This window comes from Lentinus tigrinus, assembly GCF_003813185.1.
Source record: "Lentinus tigrinus ALCF2SS1-7 unplaced genomic scaffold L226scaffold_6, whole genome shotgun sequence".
Taxonomy (NCBI): Eukaryota; Fungi; Basidiomycota; class Agaricomycetes; order Polyporales; family Polyporaceae; genus Lentinus; species Lentinus tigrinus.
Window position 1 is genome coordinate 656,497 of NW_027137915.1, and position 24,452 is coordinate 680,948.

The window sequence follows — 24,452 nt, forward strand, 5'->3', positions numbered from 1 at the left end:
CGGGATTAGTGCGTTATGAAGGAACCTATTGGTGCTTTGAGAGCTTGCTCGTCCGCTAGTCGTTCTGAATGACGTTGCATTTGGATACACAATGAGATAATGATTCTACAAGATCTATCGTACTTTTTGTCCCCGACGACAAGACTATGACTCCGCAATCCGTTCAAAGAACTGCTTCAACGTCCCCGACAACACGTCCGGCAGCGCCTCCACGTTCCTGAGCACGACGTAGTACTCGAACGGGAACGTGTCGAGGTACCGCTCGACCTGAATATCCATCCGCCCGTCCACCATCTTGTATGCCACCTGGTTCATCGACAAAATGGAGCTTTCGTTCTTCCCCGTCGCGCCGCTCCCCGCGCTTTTTGAGTGCAAGGAATCAAGGACGATAAAGACGACCATGACGCGCTGCTCTTCCGCCCGCCGCAACACCGTCCGCAGCCGTTCGTGGTCCTGGCAGATCCCGTCAGAGATGATGATCTCGAGCTGCCACAGGTCGCCCGCTGACGCGGAACTGACTGCACGTCGTTCGCGCGCCTGCTCAAGCAGCTTGAGGCTCGTCTCGAGAAGCGACAGGACCTGTGTTGCCTTTTGGTCAAAGTGGAACGCGCTCATCACCTTCGTCCCCGCCTGATCAGTGAAGGGACCTCCGTCGAAGCCGTGCAGCACGTCAACGGCCTCCCCGAACTTCGCGATCGCGATGTCGCCCACCTCGAGCTTGCCCAGGGCCTTGGAGACGAGCGCGAGCGTCTGGAACGCGAGGTGCACTGAATGCGACTCGGCCATGGACCGCGAGTCGTCGATTGCGATGAGGACCTGGTATTCGCGCTGGCTCGGGCGTGTGCGCCGCAACCAGATCTTGTCCTTGGTAAACTCGCTCGCGATGTACGGGATGATCTTCTTCATGTTCAGGCGCTTGCCGGTGCGGTAGTCTCCTTTGAGGCGCGTAGCCATGGTCGGCTCGAGGATGAGGCGCAGCTGTTCGCATAGGGCGAAGGAGAGGTCGTGGGTGAGCGACTCGTATTTGCGCCAGACTTCCTCCGCGCCTTGCTCGGGCTGCCCTTGCACTTGCCACTGACGGAGCGCGAGCTCGACTTCTTCTTGAGCGTTTTGATCAGCCTCGTCTGAAGGTAGTGGACGGTCTGAGGGAAGGAGCTGTGTAGGGTCGGCCATGGAGGAACCGGGCTGCTGAGAGCGGATCTCGGTCTGCGTGAGCGCGCTCTTCACATCCTCTCCTACTGTCTGCGCAGTATGTTCCGCGTGGAGGGCGGACTGAGGTGAGTGCGACGTGGGTTCTGGAGGGACGTCAGAGGACTCCTCGACGGGTGGGATGGCATTGACATCCTCCATTTCCTCGTCAAGGAACTTCAGGTCGTTGAGCTTCGCAACGTCCTCCTGCTGAGCAGGACCCAGTGCTTGCATCTCGTCCTCTCCTTTGTCGTCCTCGGGCCGGAGGTACTCCATCTGCGAGGGGCCAGACGTGTCGGCCTGTGGCTCCGGACGGCTCTGCGCGCCCTCACTCTCAAGAATCTCGTCAATGCGCTGACTGATCTCGCGCAACGCATCGCCGAGGCTGCGAAGCGGGTTGTGCTGGAGAGGCTGGGGCTTAGCTTGCGATGGTGCAGCGCCCTGGCGAGAACGTGCGGAACCGGTGCCCTCCTTGCCTTCTTCAACTGACTCGTTGGCAGTCGCCGACGGTTCGGCGGTCCTATGGCATCCCGAAGTCAGTGTACTAGTCGCGAAAGCAGGGTTTGAGGGACTTACTGATCACTTGGGTGATCTTCCTGAGCGCTAGCATCTGCTTGACCTTCCTCTCGCGCGGCAGGCTCTTCAGGTCCACCAGCCTCGCCGGAAGAAGATGGTCCTTGACCGCCTGCGCCTTGGTTGGCGTCGGCCATAGCCTGATCACCCGATTGGCCACTGTCCTGTCCTGCGCAGGCATGGAGGTCGGGTGCGGCGGTAGCATCGACCATATCCTCTGTAGGACCGTCCGGTTGAGCTCCGTCCTCCGGCACCGCTTGCGGGTTATCTCCCTCCGTATCCATCACATCCTCCTCCTCTGCATCCTGCTCCATGTCTTCTCCAGGTCGTTCTTCTTCTTCACCGCCCTCCTCGTCGTCCATCTCGATGTCGTCGTCCAACTGAGGCTCCTTGCCATCCTCCTTGCCGAAGTCCATGTCGTCCGGAAGATCGAGAGTCTCCGCTTCCGGAACGAAATCGTCGAGCGGTGCGCCACCCTGCTGATCCGGCTCTCCTTCCTCCATCTCCCCATCTTCTCCACCTTCCTCGAGCTCCTCCTTGCCTTCTCCTTCCGCTTCCTCGTTTTTTCCTTCCTGCGCCATCTCCTGTTCCTGCTCCTTCGCCTTTTCCTTGTCCTTCGATGATTTCTTCCGGTTGTCCTCTTTGGCCACCGTCTCCGACTCCTGTTGCTGCTGCGTCGTCGAATGATCCTCCGCCGACTTGCCTCCGTCGTCCTTCGAGTCCTCCGGCCCACTCTCGTCTCCCCACAGCTTCTCGTCTACGGCAGATGGGTCCGTCGCATCCAGGTCCCCAATCTGCTCCTCCGGCTCTTCTCCTTCCTCTTCCTCTTCCCCCTCCTCGTCGTCTCCCTCTTTGTCCGGCACATCCTGCATCTTCCCACCAATATCCTCACTCATCTCCAACGCGTTACCCTCCTCAGCGCGCTCGACGTCCTCGTCCTCGCCCGCCTCATCTTGCAGGCCCTCGACCTGGCTCTCGTCCTCAATCTCCTTGCTGACGTTCTCGCTTCCGGCGCCCTCGCCGAGACCCATGCCACCAGCATCTTCCATCCCGGCCTCGCCTGCCTCGCCTTCGCCCGCTTCCGGAGGCTTGCAGAAGCCGTCCTTGGCGATCGAATGCATGACAGAGCAGATGACGTAGTCGAGCTTGAATAACGCCTTCATCCAGGCACAGTGGTTCGTGAGCTGCACGCGAGCGAGTTCCAGGTAGGCATCGAGGAACGGAAGCGTACGGGCCAGTCGCTTCTCTAGCTCGTCTGGTGATGCGTGGACGGCATCGTCGACTACAGAAGAGAAGAGGGTCTGCACCTCGTCCACCTTCAGAGAACGGGTGAACTGGCTGATGAGACGCGTGTACTCGCGGATGAACCGGTCTAGCGTCTCCGAGACGTCAGGATTGTCATTGGACGGCGGTAATGGCAGCGAGAGGATCCCTTGCACGCAAAGGAGCAGCCGGTCGATGAGCTCGCCTGACGTGTCCGTGGACACCTCGCTCAACTCGTGGACGAACTGAGCGAACTTGAAAGCTTCGCTCTGCTCCGTCCACTGGAGCAGCGGCCTGACGAAGTGGGCAACGATATTCGGTCCGCTAGCCCACCTACGTAGCAACTGCACCACTGTTCCAACGTGATCCAGTGCTTGCTGGACAGCAGTGGCCTCGCCTGTAATGCCTGTGAGCGCCTGTAGAAAATGTTGAAGGTGTTACTTACTCTCGAGTAGTACAGGTACCGCCAGCATTCTCAGCTTCGCGGTGACGTCAGCGAGACTGTTGAACATCGCTTGAGTGGAAGAGTGGGCTGCTTGGACTTCCTCAAGTGCTTCGGGAAGGGAGACAGTCGCCGGGAACTCTTGTAGATACTGCTGCCAGATAGTGGACGTCTCATCGAGAGCATTGACGAGGCGTCCAAGATCTTCCTTGATGCCGGTAACACGGTGATGTACGTCGGGTCCTGAAGCCACAACGCGGGGTTCTGCACCGATCTTGTGAAGGCGAGACACCGAAGCCTGCAGATGAAGGTACCGCTCCACGACTTCCACATAGCTAGAGGGCGATCGGCCACTTGGTCAATTCTGACAGTTCATTTTATGCGAGCAGCTTACGTACCATGCTCGCGTGTCGACGGCAAATGAGAAGGCAGATTCGACAAGGTTGGTACCGCGCTGGAGGTCCCGTGTACCGATGTCAGGATGGTGACTGCCAAGAGCGGCACGAAGATCCGGGAGCAGCTTCGTCAGACGCAAGAAGTATACCTCGCTCTTGTCGAAGGGACCGAGATCGCTCTTCGGCTCGATGAGATGGGGTTGCTCCCTCAACCATCGCGGGTTTCCCTGCTGCTCGAGTATCTCCGGCTTCATGTTCATGGCCAGCCCGACCCGCTTCAGCTCCTTCAGGAGGTCGCTCCATGCTTTCCGTTTCCGTACAAGCAGCGCCTTCTGGAACTTCTCGCGTTGCTCCTTGCTCGCGTTTGCGGGAGCGGCTGTGGATGCCAAGCTCTGCAGCGTTGCGATGATTTCCGCCGAGAGGTCCTCGAGGTCAGCAGACGTGAGGCATCCAACGACGTTCCCGACACGGCCTTGAATCAAGGTCCGGAAGTTCTTGAATGTCCTGTCGAGGTGGCGCAGATGATCTGGATGGGACGAGGATGCGGAGAATGGCGGCAACGGCGGTACATCTCCAGAGAGCCGGAGGACCGGGAGGGTAGGAGCTGACGAAGATTCTTCTTTTCCGGCTTGGGTAGGTACGAGATGAGGGGCCACGGATTGACGAAGGATTTCTCTGAATTTCCGTACGCATTTGTAGAGTTGGCGATGAGTCCTCTGGGCGCTCTGCTTGAGAGCATGCACGTTGATATCCTTCCAGCTCGCGAGCTTGATGAAATCTCTAACATCTTTCTCCAAGGCATGTTGCTGGGATGATAGCGAGGCCGCAACTCGAGGAAGGAATTGAGCATAGTAGAGTCTGGTGGAATGCAAGATGCGATGCACACGACGTGACGATGGCGAGCGCTTCCCGAGCTGAAGGCAGTAAACCTCGAAGGCGCGCAAGTGCTCTAATCGCGCGGAGAACTGTCCCAGGGGACTGGACGTCATGAAGGAGTCAAGCAGAGGAACAAGACCTTCCAGATATTTGGAGACCGCATCCTCATTGCCTTCATCTTCCTCGGAGGCTGCCGCAACACCCCGGACGGTGGCCTCGTAGAGTCGGAACCACCACTCCGACACTCCTTCGGCGAAGTCCTGCGCTTGAGTACGGAGGAGACCCTGCCATGAAGTGAGCTCCAGTCGCCTCCAGGAGACCACCAACGATGCGAGCTCGTGCTGGTACGACTTCAACGTGTTTTCCCTGTTGGCATACATCTCCCAATCTTCCATCTGCAGGAGAAGCTGTTCAATGGCTGAAAGCACTTTGGCGACAGGGCTGAAGATGTCGAGCTGAAGTATGGCGTCGCAGCGATTCTTCAAATGTTGGAGAACCATCTGATCCGGCCACTCTTGTATGAGGGTGGAAAGCCGAGCGACCATGCGCCGTAAGACTTCCGATGACTTCCGGATCTCGGGCACGTGTGGATCTGCGTAGAAGTTGGCAGGCATGGAGGAGACGCGAGGGACACCTTGCAGTTTGCGCTGCTGTTCGAGGAGGAGGGAGATCTGATACGGTCGACTGTGCTGATCTAAGGCTTCAGATTGGTGGCTTGCTTGGGCGACGAGAACGTCATGCACGATAGCATCCCGTAGACGTGCGAGCTCGTCTCCAGAAGATGACGCGAGGGTCGAGCTTGAACCAACGCCGAAGAGGTTCTGGTGAATCTTGGATAACCGCTTCATGTCCAAGGAATTGATCATGTCAACAGGTCGTCGAGGGGTTTGATTGTCAGAGGTCGTCGTCGGCTCCTCGAGCAGGTCAGCGTACTCCGGGAAAAGAGCCAAGAACTCCTGCTCCTCCAGGTCAGCGTCCGTTGCCGGACCATTCAGCTCTGTCTTGCGACGATACAAAGACTGCTCCTGGCGCTCTGCCTCTTCCTTCCTCGCCTTGTCGATCATCCACAGACGCAATGACTGCTCGTAGATCGGCTCTACGTGCGAAATAGACGACGGAAGCTCCACTCCCGAAGCTACCTCCAACGCTACCCCAGCAAGCCGCCACAGCGTGAAGGAGAACGACGTGTTCGAAGTCTGCTGGAGAGAGACCTCCTTCAATGTCCGCAGGCCCTTCACAGACGGGAAGGACACGATAGCCTCCGCGACCAATTCATCCTCCGTAGATCCGATTGCAGCAGCACTGTTTGCGTCGGCGATCAAACGCAAGCCGAATCGCAGCTGCAGGAGGGCAAGCTGTATTGGCATGCTGATATCCGCGTATTCGCCGTACGCGCTGACCAGTCGCTGAGAGAACGCCGCAGTAGACTCCTGGAGGACTTGTTCACGCATCGAGGCAGATGCTTCGCAATTATCCAGCGCAGAGATGATCGCGTCGACCTTGGACACCGAAACGACTTGCTCCAAGAATTGAGTAATCTCGGTCCAGTACGCATGTAGTCGGATCACGTCTGAGCGCGGTGGCCCGGCTTCGGTCTCCGGTGTGGCCCTCTGGCGTATGTCTTCGAGCGTCGCGAGCAGGTACCTTATTGGGGTGTTGTCTTGCCTGCCGAACGTCCTCTGCTCATGCTCCCGTTGAAGGGCGAGTTCGGCTTCGTATAGGGCACGTTGCTCGGACCAGAACAACCCAACACATTGCCGGACGGCCGAGGGGTCGATGGGGACGTTCGGGACGTAGAGCGTGAGGAGAAGTCGCGAGAGCGCTATCCAGCATCGACCTTGCGTCGACCAGCGGTACTCGCCTTGCGATCTCGAGAGAGCCCACAGTGATGGACGCAACGCTGCCTTATAAACGGAGGAGAAGGGAGAGTCCTTGACGGAGTCCAACTTTTCCAACGCACTAGATATGTTCGATGACTCCGGGCGGTATGAGGTTTCTTGTGGTTCAACGCATGCGGCGATCTACGAGAGGATGTGTGAGTGCCATGCAGTCGTTTAATGACCGCACAACCTTACCATCAACGCGGTATCTGTCAATAAGGTGGCTGTCTCAGAGAAACGACTGGTGGCATCCACGAGATGACTTGAGAACCAAGAGAGGCGCTGTCTCAAGACGTGTTCGTACTGTGGCAGCGTTGCAGCTGGCCGCAACGTATCGTCGCTAAATAGATGTGAGCCGATGTAACTTCGATCTGGTCAAGCACAGACTAACCAAATCAAAACGGAGGTAGAAAGCTCGACCGGATGGAGAAGTGCAGAAGGGCCCGAAATCTGGATATGAATCAGAAAACCGTTGGTGAGGCGAAGGAATAGACGGTGTTTACCCCTGCCATAGGAGTGGCCTCCCACATCTGCGCCAAAAGCTGTCTCTGAGCATGCATGAAGCCTTGGATGATGGCTAGCAAAGTCTCAGAAACATCCAAATTATGGCAGAGGTGCGTGTACTCACATTCATGCGCGTCGCTAATCCACAATAACTGTCGGTATGGGATCAATGTTATCAATGAGATCTCCTGGTTGGAGCAACCGAAGTCGATGAGGTCTTGCACGACCTGTGCGAATCACAATGAGCGAGGATGTTGCAATAATCGAAGTGGACGCATTACTACCAGTTGCGACTCTGTTGTGCTTGTTGACACACTGACCAGAGCTCGAAATTGAGCGAAGATATAGGTGAAGTCAGTCTGCCGCTTCACGTTGTCGTCCAATGTGGTTGATTCCACGAGACGCTGTACAACGCCCGTCAGCTTATGGCCAGCGCAAACAAGATGAAGGCTTACTGTCTTCAGTTGTGCCGTCAGTCGTTCGAGAACGTTCGTTTGTCCCTTTTCAGAACCTCGGGACAAATTCCACATCGACATCAAGTCGAGTACTTGAGCACGAAGCTCTGCGAAAATAGGTAAGTTGGTCCAGCTACAAGTAACGAAGTAATATGGACATACTCGGATCGTTCAGTGCGAAAGGAACACGCAGGTCGGAATCCTCTAGTTCATAAAGTTGACTGTCGACTAGAGGAACCTTCGATGACAGTGCCCTCCAGATACCCACTAAACCCGCTCCTGACTTCAAAGAGATGATTTCTTCAACAGCTTTGACACTGCAAACAACATCTGCCAGCTCCGAGGAGTGCTCAGATACGGAGCGCTTGATCATCTCGAAAGCGGCCATCGTGAGCGAGAAATCGAACGCGCCTGAGGCCTGGACAGCATGAGACAGGAACCGCCCATACGCAACGATCTCGAGGAAGATGTCGACCTCCTAAGAGAAAGTCAGTATTTGCATACATAACATGCATACGAACGTACGTGATGTCTTTCCGGAGCGATACTGCTAGCGCCCAGGAGCGCCAAAGCTACCTCCCTGATGGACTCTACGAGAAGCTTTACTTTGGTTGCAGCTTGATGTTGCAAGCGAGCGCGTTCACTAGTATGCATGGACTCCGTGGTAGGATCGTCTCGCGAATGTGGTTCGCCATAATCCATCGTGACGGCAACGAAGAGGCGCAAGTAGAGCAGTATTGAAGCTTCGTCATATTCCTTGAGCGCCGTCGGGCTTGTCATGGCGGATATTGCGTACAACGGCTTGCAGCACATAAATGAGCATTTAGGTATTCACTCACCTGACTGGCGCCACTCACCTGCGCAGATGTTTGACTGAAATCCTTCCGCATTTGGATGATAGTATGATAAAGGTGACTACATTCTAGAGTTCCCAAGTACGTGTGGAGGGTACGTAGGGGCAAGCTAAATGGAGGGTCGGAATGCGAGATGTAGCGGGATAGGTGGGGAAGGGCGATCGGGATAATATTTCCGGATAAGAAGTGAAGCACCGCTCGATCTCCAGTTGCTGGTCTTGAAGGAGAGATGACCTCGGGACCTAGGATGGCAACGACAGCATTTGAGCTATCCTCAGGGAGAAGTCGACTAGCAGAGGGGCGCAGAGAGTCTGGACGGGGTTGAGAGTGTTGTCCGAGTCCACGTTGAAGCAATGCGTGTTGGGAGACCAGTTGCTTGAGGTCGTGAACATTGCAGAGGCCTACCGATGAGCAGCGAAGATGATCGGCGAGACGGCACAAGTCTTCTTGGTCGAATGAAGAAGTCAAGGCGATCTCGATACCGCGGTTCCTCATCGCCCTAGAAAGCTCTCCATACTGTGCGTCGGCGCACATGAAGAGTCTGAAGTCCGGATGGGGATACAAGATCTGGACCTCGCCGTTGACAGCGCCACGCTCGTTCAGTGCCAGCGAACCACCCATTTCGCAGAGGGAGTTCAGCCGATCAAGCACGGAAGGGTTGCAGAGGTTGGCACCGTCTAGGAGTAGCCAGTGCCCTTCCTTTAAAGCTCGAACCAGAGGACCGTCGACCCATTCCAGGCGAGCTGCTTGAATGCGTCTTCCAGACAGTTCTTGCACGCGTGCCTGCGCTCGAGAACAACGGGTCTTGTGAGGTTCCGGTAACTCGCGAAGTTTCTTCAGGACCTCCGTCAAGCCATTCACGATGCCAGCAACGGTGACGGTCGGAGTCGCCCGTGCGTAGCTCTGCAACATAGTGATATGATCAGTAGTCGCAAGCAGTCTGGATCCGACGTCTGAGCAGGAGACGTCGTCTACGACATTGATGACTTCTTGAACGACATCAGAGATACAATACCCTAAGTCGGTCTCCTCGAAGCTTCCCAATACATCTGTGGCATCCGTGGAATTATTGATTGAGACCTCACGAAGAGTCTTGCCCAAGAGGCCAGCCATGGTCCTCACTAGCGCGGTCTTACCACTATTCCGTGGTCCGGTCAAGATAGCGAGCCACCCGTTCTCGATGCACATGCCGAGTGACTCGAGAGCGGGGAGAGAGGACTGAAGCACGCGACCACTCCGCAGATGGGAGAGACGCCCTGCACGCTGGCTGTGATGGTGGCCGATCTGGAGGTGTGTCGGAGCGACATACACTGGCGGCCTGTCGAGCCGAGTTTCTCCCGGGAAGAGGCTCGAGAAGAGTTCGCGTGCCCGTCCACGATCCTCTGAAGTCCTGAACCTCCCGAGTATGACGGAAGACAGGTAGTCGGATGGGTGAGCAGGAGGATCGGTACGATGAAGCAGGGTAGCCCATCTGATGACGTCTCGTAGATTGAACTCCCACGGCGCACCCTCACGGGCAAAGGATCTCTTGACCATGGTCTCCTCGTTCAAGACGGCCATATACGCGATCATTCTCCGCAGTAGGTCGACGGGGTATTTGGGGAAGAGGTTTCGACAAATGAGAAGTAGGTCGTTGGGGGACATCTCTTGCACGTAGACCTTGGTGAACCGATTGAGGAACGACTTCGGTAAGCCTTTGCGACCACCACCTTGATGCAAAGGGTTTTGCGCGGCGAAGATGCGGAAGGAGGGATGACGAACGAATGAGCGTCCAAGTTCGGGAATGTACACTGTGCCACGGTGATCGAGTACTGCATTGAGACCTTCCAAAACAGATTGGGGAGCGAGGTTCATCTCGTCAAGAAGTACCCAATGTCCTTCCTGCAAAGCTCGCAGGAACTCGGCGTCTTTCCACGCGAATTGTCCAGGTTCGCCGCCTTCCACAGGCAGATCAGACCCGAATAGGTCAACAAGATCCGTCTGGTCGGAGAGATTAATACGACACAGATGGTATCCGCACATGTTCGCCAGTGCCGCCACGAGACTTGTCTTGCCAACACCAGGACTACCCTCGAGCATGATGGGCTTGGGCAGTTGGCATGCACGAACCACACGCATGACATTGTCGCGGGTTGTAGGCGCCTCGAGACTGAAGCTCTGAGTTGACGACTGTCGAAGTCCACGAGGGATGGAGAAGATACCAAAGCGAAGCGAGGAAGAATCCGACGACAGAGCAGGGTGGTCTAGAGCTTCAGTGGGGATGGGTACCAGGTCTTGCAAGCGCGCAGCTGCGTCCAACTTCAAGCGATCCAAAGCTTCCTTGGAATAAGCTGACAGCTGTGGCATGGAACCCAAGCCATCGAGGAAGGTCATCTGAGCTGCATGATGCTGGCCCAGGTACGATGTCAGTATTTCTCGTGCACGATGAGGCATACTAGCGACTTACAAAGACCTCGCTAGGCGTCAGAGAGCTCGCTCTATCGTTCCTTATAGCAGCGTTTGAGAAGGAAACCCATGCCTACGAATCATCAGACACTATTAAAGAGTCAAAACTGTGTAAAACTTACCAAGATATCTCGCAAGTTTGCGAAGGAACGGTCACCGACGACGCTCCAGAGCCACTCGATGAAGTCCAGGACAGGTTGAGTGAAGGTTTTCAACGCATCATGCTGCCACAGCGTCGCGACGATGCACTCCAAGTCCTTCCGGTCCGTGATAGGAGGCACCCAGATTTCGGTGAACCGATTACGCAGAGCTGGCGACAATTCCTTCTTGCCGTAGTCACCGCCAGGGTTCATGGTCGCGACAAGCTTGAAGTCGTCAGTCGCTTTGATGGCAGGGATCTCCGCGTCGTTGCCGCCTTGTTCCGCGAGCACGATAGTACGGCCGGTCTCGAGGACGCTGTTGAGGCGTTCCAGAACAGAGTCATCGGCCAGTGAGATTTCGTCGAGGAGGAACACGTCCCCATTACGCATCGCCTCGACCAGAGGGCCATCACGCCACTCGAAAAGAGCCGATAACCGTTGCAAGCGACCACGCAGGTCTTGCAAGACGACAATGTGCTCTGACGGAAGCGAGCCCCCCTTGAGCAGGCCGTCGATAGCTGCGGCCAACGACGTAGCATCTTCCACAACACCAGGAATACCCAACTGCGACAGGACTGAAACTGCCTCCCGTAATGTCTCAGCTTCGGCCACTGCCTTATTGCGTATGGGCCGCAGGCCACCAATGAGGTCCGCCGTCTCCGTGTTCTGGTGACAGTTAACCGTGCGCAAGGTCTGGTTCAAAACCTCAGCGTATAGCTGGCAGACCGAGGTCTTCCCGCATCCGGTCTCGCCGACCAAAAGCACGGGCTCGTTGAACCGGAGCGCGCGAGCGGTCAAAACGAACAAACGCTGCATCGCGGCAGTCCAGACAATCTGAGACGACGATGGAAGAGGGCATCCGAGGAACGCGCCAGGGTCGAACTTGGGATTGCGCAGGTCGTAGAGGGACGAATCGTCGATGCGGACCTTCATGATAGACTCGATCACCTCCTTCACCACGACCTTGTCGTCGTCCCGCCTGGCTCGCTCCGCAAGCAGCATGTATCCGTTCGCTGCAAGCTCTTCATAGCTCATAGCGTCACGTCCAGCCCAACGAAAGAGGTCACGGAGCGTTGCGAATCCATGTTTGCTTTCGAAGACACGACTTGACTGCCGGCGCTTCTGCAGCTCGCGGAAGACGCTCACGATGCGCTGACCATACGAAGGAGCGATGCGACATCGCTGGCAGAGGATGGTCTCCAACTCGGCTTGAGGGACGTCCTCGAAGTGCACCTCGAGGAAACGATTACGGAAGGCACGAGATAGCACCTTGCGGCCGGCGTACAGTCCTGGCGGGTTCTGCGTCGCGAAGAGCATGAAGTGGGGGTGGGGGCGAACAACCTCCTGCGTCTCGGGAATCACTAGTTCGCGGTTGTCGTCGAGCAGACGGTTGAGAGCCTCGAGGACATCCGTAGGCGCGAGATTGAGTTCATCCAGGACGATCCAGTCTCCTTGACGAAGGGCTCGAACGAGCAAACCCTCTTTGAACACCAGCTTCCCCGTGACAGGGTCGGACACATATGTGCCGATGTACTCTTGGATATCCGTATGCTCGTGGTTGTTGATCCGTACGAACCTGTGGCCGGTACGCTTCGCGAGGTACTCGATGGAGCTTGTCTTGCCACTCGACGTAGGACCCTCGATCAGCACAGGGAAACGCTTGGCTGAAATGATGCGTGCGAGGTCGACGAGCTTGGTCTCGACAGAGGGCGTCATGATGTAGTCCTCGGCGAGATCCTCGGGGAGCGGTCCACGCTCGAGATAGAAGGGACCAAATTTGATGAATGCGGATGGGTGACCGGGAGGCAGAGGCTCCTTCGTCAACAGCGAGCGAGGGTTCCGGACGCCAGCCAAAATGTGTTTGTGGGCGAGCGCTGTTACAGCTGTGGCGCTAGTGCCATCCAAAGCCATGGTGAACGCCATGAGACACCCTTCCCACAGAGCTCGCCGCAGAGAGTATGTAGTCGCCATGTCAGACGCAAATGTCAGCGCGCGAGCCAGCGTACGCATGCTGAAGTGCGGACGATGATTCGAACCATCCGCGATCTGACGCTCCTCTGCAAGGCGCTTCACCGCCGTGTAGAACTCGGCGACATCCATGATCGCGCCTTTGTCACCGACAGCACACGCGCCGATGTATTGTGCGACGATGGCGAGCAGTGTGTCCTTGTCAGCGTCAGGCGGAGGAACGTCGATTTCGGTGAACCGGGAGCGGATATTGGGAGGAAGGTCCTTCTTGCCAACATCCGTGGCGGGATTCATGCATGCGAAGAGACGGAAGTCGGGATGACGAGGGATAGGTTCGAGCGAACCTTGCTCGGTTAAGGTAATCGATGCCGTAGGTCCATGTAGCAAACCTGAGACTGACTCGAGCGTCTCTGGGGTGGCAAGGTTCACCTCGTCTAGCAATATCCTGATGCGCGGTCAGCTAGGTTCGAAGAAATCATGGTCGTTCACTCACCAATCGCCGTTCCGCAGCGCTTTCACAAGGGGCCCCTCGACAAACGCGAAAGCGAACTTGCTCTTGCCTTGCACGTGGTGCACTTCAAAGGTCTGGACATCGCGTTCGAACGCCTCCCAAGACTCCATTGATACGTTCAACTGAGAGTCGACCTTCCTACGCTTACGGGACATACCGCCATCGAGTTCTTTCCTGTGCACAGAATAATTGTCAGTCCCGGCCGCACATGCGAGTCATGAACACGAACGCAGCGTCCTCAGCTTGCTTGGTCTTGATCCTGTCCTTCGCAAGCCGCACCGCTTCCAGCCACAAGCCAGCGGCGCGCTTCCACTTCCGCTCCTGAACCGCCTTCCTCACCGACTCCTCAAAGTGCGCGTTCTTCTTCCGGCTGAACGTGCCACCAAACAGCTCAAGGAAGCGTTCCTGCAGCTCTCCCCCAGGCACGCGCGCATCCACCGGTTTGAATCCGCCTAGGATGTCTGACGACTCCGTCTGGTTCGACAGGTTCAACGAGATCAATGGACGGCGGAGAAGCGATGCGAGGTGCGTCACGACGCTCGTCTTGCCCGTACCAGTCTCTCCGGTTAGCAGGACGGGCTCCGAGAGTGAGATCGCCGAAGCCAGCCGTGCGATGAGAGAGATGGCCGGTCTATGCATGGCGAAGGGGCGTGTGATAGGTGATGCAATGTCTGCCTTTGCAGTGCGCGCGGGGAGACGGGTGCGCCCTGCGCGCACCGCGGAAATTCGGCCGTTCACGTCCTTTTCAACGTCAAAGTCGGGGGTGCGGGTATGCATAATCCAGTCGCGACGCTCGCCTGACAGACCAAGGTGGCCAGCAATGACGTGCGCAACAGCGTCGAGGTGCGCGCGTCCCGAGGCGGTGGTCGCGCCAGACCCGAAGAACACGTCGCGCGCCTCCAAGAAGATGTCCTCCCGGATGGTGGGATTCGTGTATATCTGGGAGAGAGTAGTGGGTTGCGTACATTCTTCGTCAACGTCCATACATTGATGAGAGGCGGGGAGAAGGTTTGTGACTCGTGTGCATAATTTCTCTAGCTCGCGAAGGCCGATGTTGCGAGTGGACGCGGGACTACCAAGAGCGCGCACGCTTTCCCACATGTTGATGAGACCTTGCGCAGGAACCCCAGAAAGACGAGGGAACTTCGTATTCACGATTAACCGCAGGTCGTTCGCAGATGGTGATCCCACAGTGACCTCGTAGAACTTGTGGGCGCCGAAAAACGTAGGATTAGGGAAAGCGCCCGAACGCGTAGGCTGCAGAGCGCGCGTCGCGAAGAGTGCGAACGAGTCCTCCGCTTCAACCGTACCACGGTTGGGTACGTCTAAACGTGCGCGCCCACCAATCCACTTGTCGGCACCTACCGACTCGACCAGGGGTTTGATGAGACCGAGGACTTCCATCGTCGCGCGGTCGATGTCCTCCAGCACCACCCATTTGCCCTCTCGCATGGCACGAACGAGGACACCCTCCTTCCACTCGAACGTCCCGGAACGCGTGGGCGAAGAAACATAAGAACCAAGCAGGGAACGAGGGTCCAACGACGTGTCGGCGAGATGGATGGTGACTATGTGGTTGCGTGCATTTGGATAGAGTATATCAGCAAGGTGAGAGATGAGCAACGACTTTCCGGCGGATGGTGCCGATGTCAGTAGTAGGGGGAGCTGCATCGAGAGGTGCAAGGAAATCTGGCGGAGGGCTTGAACCGCAGTGGGAGTATCAATTAGTGTAGATGAGGGATGTGTTGGGAGGGAAGAGCGGAGCATTAGAATGCCATGCACGTTTGCTATCATAGGACTAAGAACTTGTCAGAACTTAGTCATCGTCTCCATGGGATTGAACATACCTCAGCTCCGCCGGATGAATAGGCTCGCGTGAGTCGTCGTCGGGGATGAAGTATTCTTGGGGAGAAAGTAACGCGTCCCTCGCCCGCGTCACTCGTTCGAGCTCTATGACCGGAAGCACCCACCCATCCGCCATACGCGCTGTTCCGTCCTGATTTGCGCCATACGTGATGAAGCAATCGACCTCGGAGATGTCACCTAATACCTCCTTCTCTACCTTCACGCGCTCTCCTTCCGCCATGCCTACTTGCAGCGCATAGCACCTGATTGCGAGAGACCGAACCCCGTTATTAGGATGTGGCGACCAGATAAGTTGAGACAACGGAGTAAGGGACCATCCAAGTAAACGAGGGAGCGTGCGATTGGCCTGAAGAATGCGATAGTAGGCGAGAAGGGTCCGATGCAACGTTGGGGCGTCGACACTGACGGGAGGGGTCGAGATGAAAGCGCGTAGTGGCCCGCGCTCATTCTCCGGTGCACGCAGAAAGGCGAGTAGTACTCTGCAGCAGTGTCAGAACGTGTGTTTTGATCTGAAGGGTTGTACGCACGGATAGAGCTCCGGATGGATCTCGAGTAAGAGACATAGTGCCTCGAGCTTGTCCAATGTCTCCTCCTCGGCTCTGTGCAACCAACGCGCACATAGGTCAAGTAGAATCGGTCGGAAGAGCGCCGCGACAACCATCGTGAATTGTGGGACACGCAACAGACCAGATAGTGTGTCCAAAAGATTTAGTCGGGAGACATTTTGAAGGAGAGTCGAGTATGGAGAGTCGCGCGCGATCTGGCTCAGCAATTTTTGAGTCTGCCCTTCAAGGTTAAAACGGAGAGGATCCATGCTGGTTGTCGTGACCCGACTGCGGTGACCCAGCCTGTGAAGAGAGAAGAGAGGGGAGGGGGAGGAGCAAAGGAAGGAGCTCAGGAAGAGCCTTGGAATATTACGCGCAGGAAAAGTGTTGAGCGCTTACATCAAAAAGCCTGTGATTAGCTTCGTTCTTATCTCATCAGTCTTCAAACTAATGTGGATCAACATGCTTGCATTATGGGACTATTACTTCCTTCTGCAGGTCTCCTAATATGTGTTGCTACTGTCACTGACGGGCCCACTCTGCTTGCACCCAACGAAACAGCACCTGAACAGCACCTTCTCCCCCTCATAATCTTATCATCAAATTACCATCGAGCAGGCGCAGAGATTCAGCAAGAGGCTGAGCCAAATCATACCAACAGACGCGAGTAGTCTCGTACACCTCTTCTAGACACATCCTGGGCTCTGATTCTACAACAGCTGTCATCGATTTATCGATCCACGTCGAACTCTGCAAACCCCCATATCATACGCTCCCCTGCCTCCCTCGGATTTACACCCTCACCATTGCCACCATGACTATAGAGTTCACCCTGTTCTCTATTGATGACGAGCTTTGTCGACCAGTGGCGACAGTCATTCTTCGCCCTCATTCCAGACGAAGTTCGGGATCGTGTATCCTTTGTGCACACTAGTCTCCAGCAGTCAAACACGACCTTTGACTGTATAGTTTCTCCTGCAAATTCGTTCGGCAGATTTGATGGAGGGTATGGCCTCGCCGCTTATATCGTTCAATTGACGTACAATCAACTCTGCTACTTTTCACAGGTTTGACCAGATCCTGTCAGAGAGGTCCTTGCACCTGCAGATGATCTAGAAGCCCTCACCCGCGCAGCACAAACCGTCCTATACCAGCGCTGGCGAGGCTTTGCGCCTCCGGGTACATGTACTCTAATTCCCCTCACCGGTACGCCCTGCCACCCCAACCCGTATGACTGCCGGTATATCGCCCTCTGCCCTACGATGCGCTTCCCTTCCAATGTCACGTGGCACAAGGAGATCGTGTACAATTGCGTATGGTCTCTCCTCGTTGCGATTGACGAGCACAACGCCCGCGCGGCTGAGAAAGACTCAGGCCTGGCCCCCATCGCGTCCGTTGGCATGACGGGCCTCGCCACAGGCGTTGGCCGCGTCTCCCCAGCCGTATGTGCGCGACAGACTGCACTAGCCTTTGCGCACAACCAAGATGCCAAGAACCGTCCAGAAAAGTGGTCATCGCTTTCGTGGGATGATATTTTGGAGATGCCGCTCAACGGCAGGCTCCCCATGGATGGCTAGTCGTGACAGGGCATTAGAATTGCTCACATCACCCTCGATCCAAGGCATTTGCTTTTCTGGTTGCACTTGTAGGTCCCTCTTCGCCCATGACAATGTCAATTGGGTCGACCGACCTTCGATTGATTATTCTTGCTTGTATGTTGTCGGCGTGTTATGGGGATGTTTGTTGCGATGGTGCGAAATGCAGGCTATTGAGGCTGATACTTATTACAGCTTCCATCGTGCCATAGGTTATGAAAATATCGAGATAAATCTAACGTCATATTTCGGATCCTTTATCTGACGTCGCAGACCGGTGGTTTCGCCGAGGTCAAAACTCCAGTCAGACACGTTGTGTCAACGTTGCCGTTCATCTCGTTCAATCGGACCTGCCGTCCCCAACATATCACAGGCACGGCTGCGCTCGAGCTTCTGGTTCTTCCCATAATCCCATTCCGCACGTGGGACCTCACATATATGTGCTTAATCGATCATCGCCTCCGCCCAGCCACTACACTGGTACTCGGCGACTACGCGGCCGTCCCCGATCGAGGAGCTCTTCGTTCTGTGGCGTATATATACCCTCTCTTCCGCTGCGACCTAAGCTCTCCACCCTTGTCCTCTACACACCACATCGATTAAGTAGCTATGGTTTACGAGTGGGAACCCGGCACCTGGTACGACCTTGGGTCGGTTGTCGAGTACCAGGGTATGTTCTTGAGGTCCTTTCCTCTCATGTTGCTCAACGTGATGTGGCGTAGGACACAAGTACAAGATCATCCAGGCTCACTCGTCCCAGGTAAGCCCGATAGACACTGGTGTAGGCCATGACTCACCTGTTGACGGTAGGCTGGCTGGGAGCCTCCTGCGACCCCTGCTCTCTGGGGTCGTGTCCCGGAAGAGTATCATGAGCATCATGAAGAGCGCCATGACAGCGGGGGTTACAACCCAGGATACAATGCGCCTCCGCAGCAGCAGCCCGGTATGTTGCTACCTATATCAGGAGGGCCAGATCACTGATAGCCCTTGGTGATTGTAGTGAGTCACGGTGCTGGCGGTGGCAGCAACGACGAGAAGCCGTGGGATCAGCACTCTGAGCAGAAGGTCCCCATTCACGATGAGGAGCGCAAGCACGGTTGGGACTCTCTCAGTGATGACCGCAAGAAGCAGATCGAGGTCCGTCATGCCGGACGGCTCCCCTTCTCTGTGTTCGTGCTCCTCACGGTTCTTCAGATCGGGGGTGGTCTCCTTGCCGGACTTACTGCTCTTGGCGCGGGCTACTTCGCGTACAAAGAGCACGAGAAGAGCGAGGATGAGGTCAGGACCCGAACCCTCGGGGGTCATGTTTGTTTCTGACGTTGCCGATCGTTCATTTGCAGAAAAAGGCCCACGTGTGGGCTCTGCAGAACTGGCTGCACGACGCGGACGTGCGCACCCGCGAGTACTACCAGGGCAACATACGTGGCCCCGTAACCTGGATTCTGGTCGATGGCAAGAACATCCCCACCAACATTGCCATCCCCGGTGGTGAAGAGAACGGCCAGCCTCACTACATCTGCCGAGGCTTCCACGAGGTGAGCCGGAACTTTGTGATCTGCGGAGCCCAAACGCTCAATAGACATTCTTCTGTGATCAGGGCAGTCTTCGTGAGTACCCCATGCGTGGCGTTCTAGGTCCAACCTTCACAATCTGATCATCTCATCTCCTTCACCGCTGCAATCCCACTACAGAGATTGGAAAGGCCTCGCCTATCTTCCAGAAGGGCGGCGTCATCGGGTACGCCCATAACGAGATCCATGTGAGTGTACCGGCATGGCTTGGGACACGTCACAGTGCTAAGACGAGATGCCGAGACAGCTGCCGAAGTACGAAGTGCTTGTGGGAGAGAGACGTGCCGTCCGCTGGGTCGACTGTGAGGGCCCCGTCGACCTCGAGAAGCTTGGCGCGCGCCCGGTGGAAGGCGGACGAGAGGCTGACGGCACGCCGCTCTTCATCGCCCAGGCGCACTACAACCACGCCATTGTTCCCGGCAAGTGCAGCACCAAGCTCAAGGCGGCGTTCATCCCGTACGCCAACACCGAGAAAGAGGAGAAGGTATGCCTAGACATCTGACATCGTCCCTCAGTTGGGAAGGCGGCTTACCCTAACGTTGTCGATAGGAATACCGCATCCTCTGCTACGTTTAGGCGCGTGCGCCGCCAAGTGTGCTGCTGTGGAAGTGTGTACGATAGGTAGCGCGCGAAGGACTCTTGAATCGTCGCTGTCGCAGTGATGTTGCTTTCAATGCATGTGTACAATTTCGTGGACCCGCACTAGATCCGCAATTTCTGAGTCAAGCCCTTCTGGTGATCAGCCCGCGCCGAATTACCAGCAACCCGGCATAGATCAAATCCAGCTTCGGCGTCGGTACACCATGTGCCCTCGCTCGCCTCAACACGCCACCAACGATCGCCTCAACCTCCATTGGGTGTCCACCTTTCGTCCAAATTTCGACCGCCAAGAAGAATCTCTATGGGTCGAGAAGCGGTGTATTATAGTATCTGTGAAGCGGGGACAAGAAATGTTACCGGCACGTGGTCGCGAGTATCGCCACACCAGAATACGTAAACGGTTTCTGGCGGGGTACAAGTGCGGTGCGTCACCTCAACAAATCCAACAATCGATCCCATCGACCCCGTTCTAGTTTTCCCATACGGTGGACCGTAGAAACCGCTTATCAAGGTCAGTTTCCATGCATTAGCTCACGCCTGCCAATTGGTTACTGATCTCAGTTTCTGTAGGTTTGTACAAATGTGGCCTCAAGGAAGAGGTGGCGGCCAAGATAGCACAAGAGTTGGCTTTCAAGACAATTGAGTATCCACCAGACATGCTGTCTTCCTATCTGTCTCCTCAGTCGCGGAAAAATCTGCGTTTCTTACAGTCCAGTACGTCTTGTCCGTCGCTATTCGTTTTTACGTCTAACCAACGCACTCGCAGAGGAGGAGCTCCAGGAAATGCTTGCAGATATAGGCTTCCGACCGGAGGTGATCCCTCTAGCCACTTATGCCGACGAAGTTCTTCCTCATGGCGTCGCTGAATCCTGGGTATCGCGGTTTGCGCGTCAAATCTACGCCATCTCGTAGATTGTTTGCTGCAGTCAATACGTGCTTTGATTATTCGCTGCTTGGGATTTAACTGTGATATGGCATCAGAATGTTCATCTATAAACCAGTCGTCGATGTCCGCCGTATTGATGATAGTCTCCGTTAGCATGGTCATGCTCGCTACGCGCGTACTACGCTGTCAGTGTGATTCGGCCTTCCAGCATTGTAACAAGCGTGGAAGCAACATCGTTTGCGCATGGATTGGATAAGACTGCGAGGCGAGTCCATTTCATTGTCCATACTCCAAATCGTCCAAGCGGTGGGCACTACTAGCGGAGCGCCCCGGGCCGAACCGAGGGACGACGGTGGTCCGCGGGGCCAACGAAAAACTCGACGTCGCGTCGTCCTATTCATCTTAAATCTGCCATATGATGTAGCTCTCAGTAGTATGAGGGTGCATGGAGCTTCTTTGGTATGTGCGGTGGAGATCTCAATCATGTATCACCGGGGGCATTGCACTACATATCCCCTAGAAACATGCTGAACTTAGCATGACCATTGGCCAATTTTGACCAGCGTGTGTTGCACTGTTACATTGTAGACATATTTGAGATGTGGCAGGAAATCTCGACACATCCTGGATATATTTTAAATGCCTCGTGTAACCAGGATGTAACTGCAATATGCCGATCGGCGCCACGCAAGTAATATTTGGCCAATGTTCAACGTTTGTTCAGCATGTATCTGCTTGATATATGGTGAAATGCCCCCGGTGTATATAGGAGACAGGATCCATTTAGGCGCTTGAATTTTGTATGTACCCTGCCACTCGTGCCACTACCAGCATCGGCATGGTGTCCTCTCACAGCCTACAAGCATAAATGAAGCCTGCTATTGAAAATCTTCAAAAGGCTCTTACAGAGAATTTGCCGTACTGCAGCGGCACCCTCGCCCTCGATCCACGGAACTTCATCCTGTTTTACGGCAAGGAGAATCGGGCTCGGTGAGTAATTTTCGACGCTTCTCTAGGAGACAGTCGTTTATCATCGGCGCGGATCATCTCTGTAGTCGCGTCGACCTCCTGCATGCATCGGTAAAGCAGCTAAACCGCCTTGAACGGAAATGCGATCCAGCTCCGTTCGGACGCAACGACCAGAGCGTGCTCGATTCAACGTACCGCAAAGCAGGCAAGCTCGACGTCGAGCATTTTGCGGTCGGCTTCGATGCAGATCGTGCCGGGCTTGTGGAAGCAGTCCGCACCGCCCTGTTTCCGGGATCGGAATTGTCCAAAGCAGTTCGGGCAGAGTTGTACAAATTGAACATTTACGGTGGGAGCCCCTATCTTTCTACAGTTCGTAGCGTGTGTCTGATCTGGTGTGCAGGGCAAGACGGCTTCTTTAAGCCACACACAGATACGCCCCGGGCTGAAGACATGTTCGGCTCGCTTGTCGTGATATTTCCTACCCCGCACGAAGGCGGGGAGCTCGTTCTCCGCCACCAAGGGCAGGAATGGACCTTCAATTCTTCCGAGGTTCTCTCCCAACCTGACATTCAGGCCGCAGCGAGCGTCGCATTCGTGGCGTTTTTCAGTGACGTAGAGCACGAGGTCCTCCCTGTGCGTGCAGGACACCGCGTCACCGTCACATACAATCTCTACTACGACTCCTCTCGAGCAGGTTATGCGCCCCCGCCTGTCCCGGGCCTGCGCATGCTACAGCCGACAGGAGCGAACCTCCCCGCACTTTCGGACGCATTCGCTATGCTCCTGAAGGACCGGACAATGCTACCAGATGGAGGCATCCTGGGCTTTGGGCTGAGACACCAGTACCCGCTCCCGACTTTCTGGAGCGGAGAGCCGAACCCGCTCGAAGGTCTGCCAGCGTTGCTCAAGGGGACGGACGCCGCGCTTTTTGCGACATGCAAGGCGCATGGGCTCAATCCTCGACTGCGGCTCATCTACGAGGCGGAAGACTCGGCGGCGAGCGACACGTTTGTGAGCCCGGTGGAGAGATCCGTCCTGATCCCCATCCTTCTCGACAGTCCTACTTCAGTAGACAGTGCGGACGATGATAGTGATCCGATTCAGGAGATCTGCGAATATGGCGGCGTCGTCATGTTGCCTCGCATCCTCGGGCAGGACCCTCCTGAGCCGCTGCTTGGACCGCCGGATAGGAGAGGAAAACGCATCCAATACATTCGGGACCTCAGCGATCGCTGGATGTGGGCGTACAAGCCTGCCCTGGCACAGAACATCAAGACCGAGACGGTGCACATGGTGACCGAGATCACCCGGTTCAATACTCTGAGGACGACGATGGTGGTGTACTTGGGGAACGAGCCAGCGGCTTCGTTGATGTACAAGTATGTTTTCCTCACGGTCGCGATCGGACCTGCAAAAGCGCGTTGAGACTGATCAGCAGGCGGCGCGCTGAGAATAGTGTACTCTAGTCACTAATACATCGCTATTGTCTCCACATCGGAGTAAAGTCAAGCTTAGTTTGTCGCCTTCGTTCCGGACGTCGACCCTTCAACCCTGCTCGTCAGTCGCATGTTGTTCTCAAAGCCTTAAAGGAGAGGCAACTTGCCAGCCTTCCCCGCTCTCTTTGCTCCAGCTTATCTCCTGCCAGCCAATCACACCAAATTCTTGCTGAATTCACGCATGCCCAAGCAAAACGGATACGGAAAACCTGTCCGGGCCTGTACAGGCAGACTGTCCCGGACTTCCTCGCGCGTTCGCTTCCGCGAGCTGCCAGAACCACTCTCAGGCTGAAGGGGTTGGATATTTTCGCTGGTATGGCCATGATTGGACATGTAGTTGAGCGGAGGTTGTCGAGATCCAATGCATGGGGAGGGGGGACTTCCATTCGAGCTCTTCATCTCGGGCCTATGCCATTATTCCCGGTAAGTGCAGCACCAAGCTCAAGGCGGCGTTCATCCCATACGCCAACACCGAGAAGGAGAAGAAGGTATGCCTAGACATCGTCCCTCAGTTGAAAAGCGGCTTTCTCTTACCGTGTCGGTAGGAGTACCGCTTCCTCTGCTATGTTAAAGCGTGTGCGCTGCCAAATATGCTGCCATATCGGAAGTGTGTACGATAGGTAGCGCAGGTAGCGCGTCGAAGCACTCTTGAATTACCGCCGTCGCAGATGCGTTGCTTTGAAAGATGTCAATGCATGTGTACCACCTCGTGAACCCGCACTACCTCCATAATTTGTCAGTCAAGCCCTTCTAGTGATCAACCCGTGCTGAATGACCAGCAACCCGGCATAGATCAAGTCCAGCTTCGGCGTCGGCACGCTATGTGCCCTCGCCCGCCTCAACACGCCCCCAACGATCGCCTCAACCTCCATTGGGCGTCCACAATCCAAATCGACTAGCATAGAAGGCCGGAAGACCGACTTCGGATTCTCGTGTGCGATGATCAGGTCGATGACTTCATCCGAGAGCAACTCGTCCACTGCCGGTGACGGCGCGAGCGATGCGCGCGCGACCGTGAGGACCTCGGCCATGATGTCTCGAAGTGCTTGGCGAGAGGCAGCCTGTGCCAGGACGTCACCCACGTGTGCGCGTGTGAGGGTGCAGAGTGTTGAGAAGGATGCGTTCCTGTTACATGTGCGTAGACTGTCATCTGCACCTGCTGCCTAGGAGTCAAGTCCAGGCCACTTACCAGAGGACTTTACGCCAGCGGGCAACGTCCGCGTCAGGTGCTGCCTCCGCGTCAGACCCTGCGGCACGGAACATGTCAACCAGAGCGTCCAAGGAGTTCTTCGCGACCTCTTCATAAACGCTCTCCGAGGTTTCAGAGGCCACCGGGGGTCGGTGGTACCCCAAGATCAACTTCTCGTTCCCGTGCTGCGCGACCTTCTTGCCTCCATCTACGGCAGTCGTGTCAACCCAGCAGCATCCGG

The 24,452-nt window shown here is 55.9% G+C and overlaps 6 protein-coding genes across 6 annotated transcripts; 4 read left to right on the forward strand and 2 right to left on the reverse strand.

Moving 5' to 3' along the window:
- Positions 1-144: 144 nt before the first annotated feature.
- L226DRAFT_458850 (midasin) lies at positions 145-16,174 on the reverse strand (the record flags this gene model as incomplete). Its single annotated transcript, XM_067675475.1, has 19 exons — positions 145-1,708; positions 1,765-3,421; positions 3,470-3,801; positions 3,865-6,758; positions 6,813-6,957; positions 7,009-7,067; positions 7,121-7,194; positions 7,246-7,348; positions 7,403-7,525; positions 7,577-7,683; positions 7,739-8,051; positions 8,102-8,377; positions 8,416-10,818; positions 10,877-10,948; positions 10,998-13,428; positions 13,477-13,668; positions 13,724-15,292; positions 15,342-15,839; positions 15,888-16,174. The coding sequence occupies 19 exons, from the start codon at positions 16,172-16,174 to the stop codon at positions 145-147; spliced, it is 15,099 nt and encodes a 5,032-aa protein (XP_067538178.1).
- Positions 16,175-16,719: 545 nt separating this feature from the next.
- Positions 16,720-17,482, forward strand: L226DRAFT_551505 (macro domain-like protein; the record flags this gene model as incomplete). The annotated part of the gene is given in 3 exon segments (XM_067682823.1): positions 16,720-16,739; positions 16,759-16,933; positions 16,997-17,482. 3 exon segments carry the CDS (start codon positions 16,720-16,722, stop codon positions 17,480-17,482), a joined length of 681 nt encoding a protein of 226 aa, XP_067538179.1.
- Positions 17,483-17,791: 309 nt separating this feature from the next.
- L226DRAFT_327033 (carbohydrate-binding module family 12 protein) lies at positions 17,792-19,861 on the forward strand. Its single transcript, XM_067673954.1, has 10 exons — positions 17,792-18,170; positions 18,223-18,260; positions 18,311-18,443; positions 18,501-18,637; positions 18,695-18,778; positions 18,841-19,035; positions 19,098-19,107; positions 19,192-19,259; positions 19,319-19,555; positions 19,621-19,861. Exons 1-10 carry the CDS (start codon positions 18,110-18,112, stop codon positions 19,645-19,647), a joined length of 990 nt encoding a protein of 329 aa, XP_067538180.1. The 5' UTR covers positions 17,792-18,109; the 3' UTR covers positions 19,648-19,861.
- A 466-nt stretch (positions 19,862-20,327) lies between these two features.
- On the forward strand, positions 20,328-20,583 carry L226DRAFT_568645 (uncharacterized protein; the record flags this gene model as incomplete). Its single annotated transcript, XM_067684196.1, has 2 exons — positions 20,328-20,385; positions 20,438-20,583. 2 exons carry the CDS (start codon positions 20,328-20,330, stop codon positions 20,581-20,583), a joined length of 204 nt encoding a protein of 67 aa, XP_067538181.1.
- Positions 20,584-21,399: 816 nt separating this feature from the next.
- L226DRAFT_482287 (uncharacterized protein) lies at positions 21,400-22,951 on the forward strand (the record flags this gene model as incomplete). Its single annotated transcript, XM_067676964.1, has 3 exons — positions 21,400-21,547; positions 21,613-21,872; positions 21,927-22,951. Exons 1-3 carry the CDS (start codon positions 21,426-21,428, stop codon positions 22,949-22,951), a joined length of 1,407 nt encoding a protein of 468 aa, XP_067538182.1. The 5' UTR covers positions 21,400-21,425.
- Positions 22,952-23,678: 727 nt separating this feature from the next.
- On the reverse strand, positions 23,679-24,284 carry L226DRAFT_532387 (uncharacterized protein). Its single transcript, XM_067680250.1, has 2 exons — positions 24,212-24,284; positions 23,679-24,147 (listed from the first exon to the last, which is right to left on the reverse strand). The coding sequence occupies exon 2, from the start codon at positions 24,051-24,053 to the stop codon at positions 23,763-23,765; it is 291 nt and encodes a 96-aa protein (XP_067538183.1). The 5' UTR covers positions 24,054-24,147; positions 24,212-24,284; the 3' UTR covers positions 23,679-23,762.
- Between the last annotated feature and the right edge of the window lie 168 nt (positions 24,285-24,452).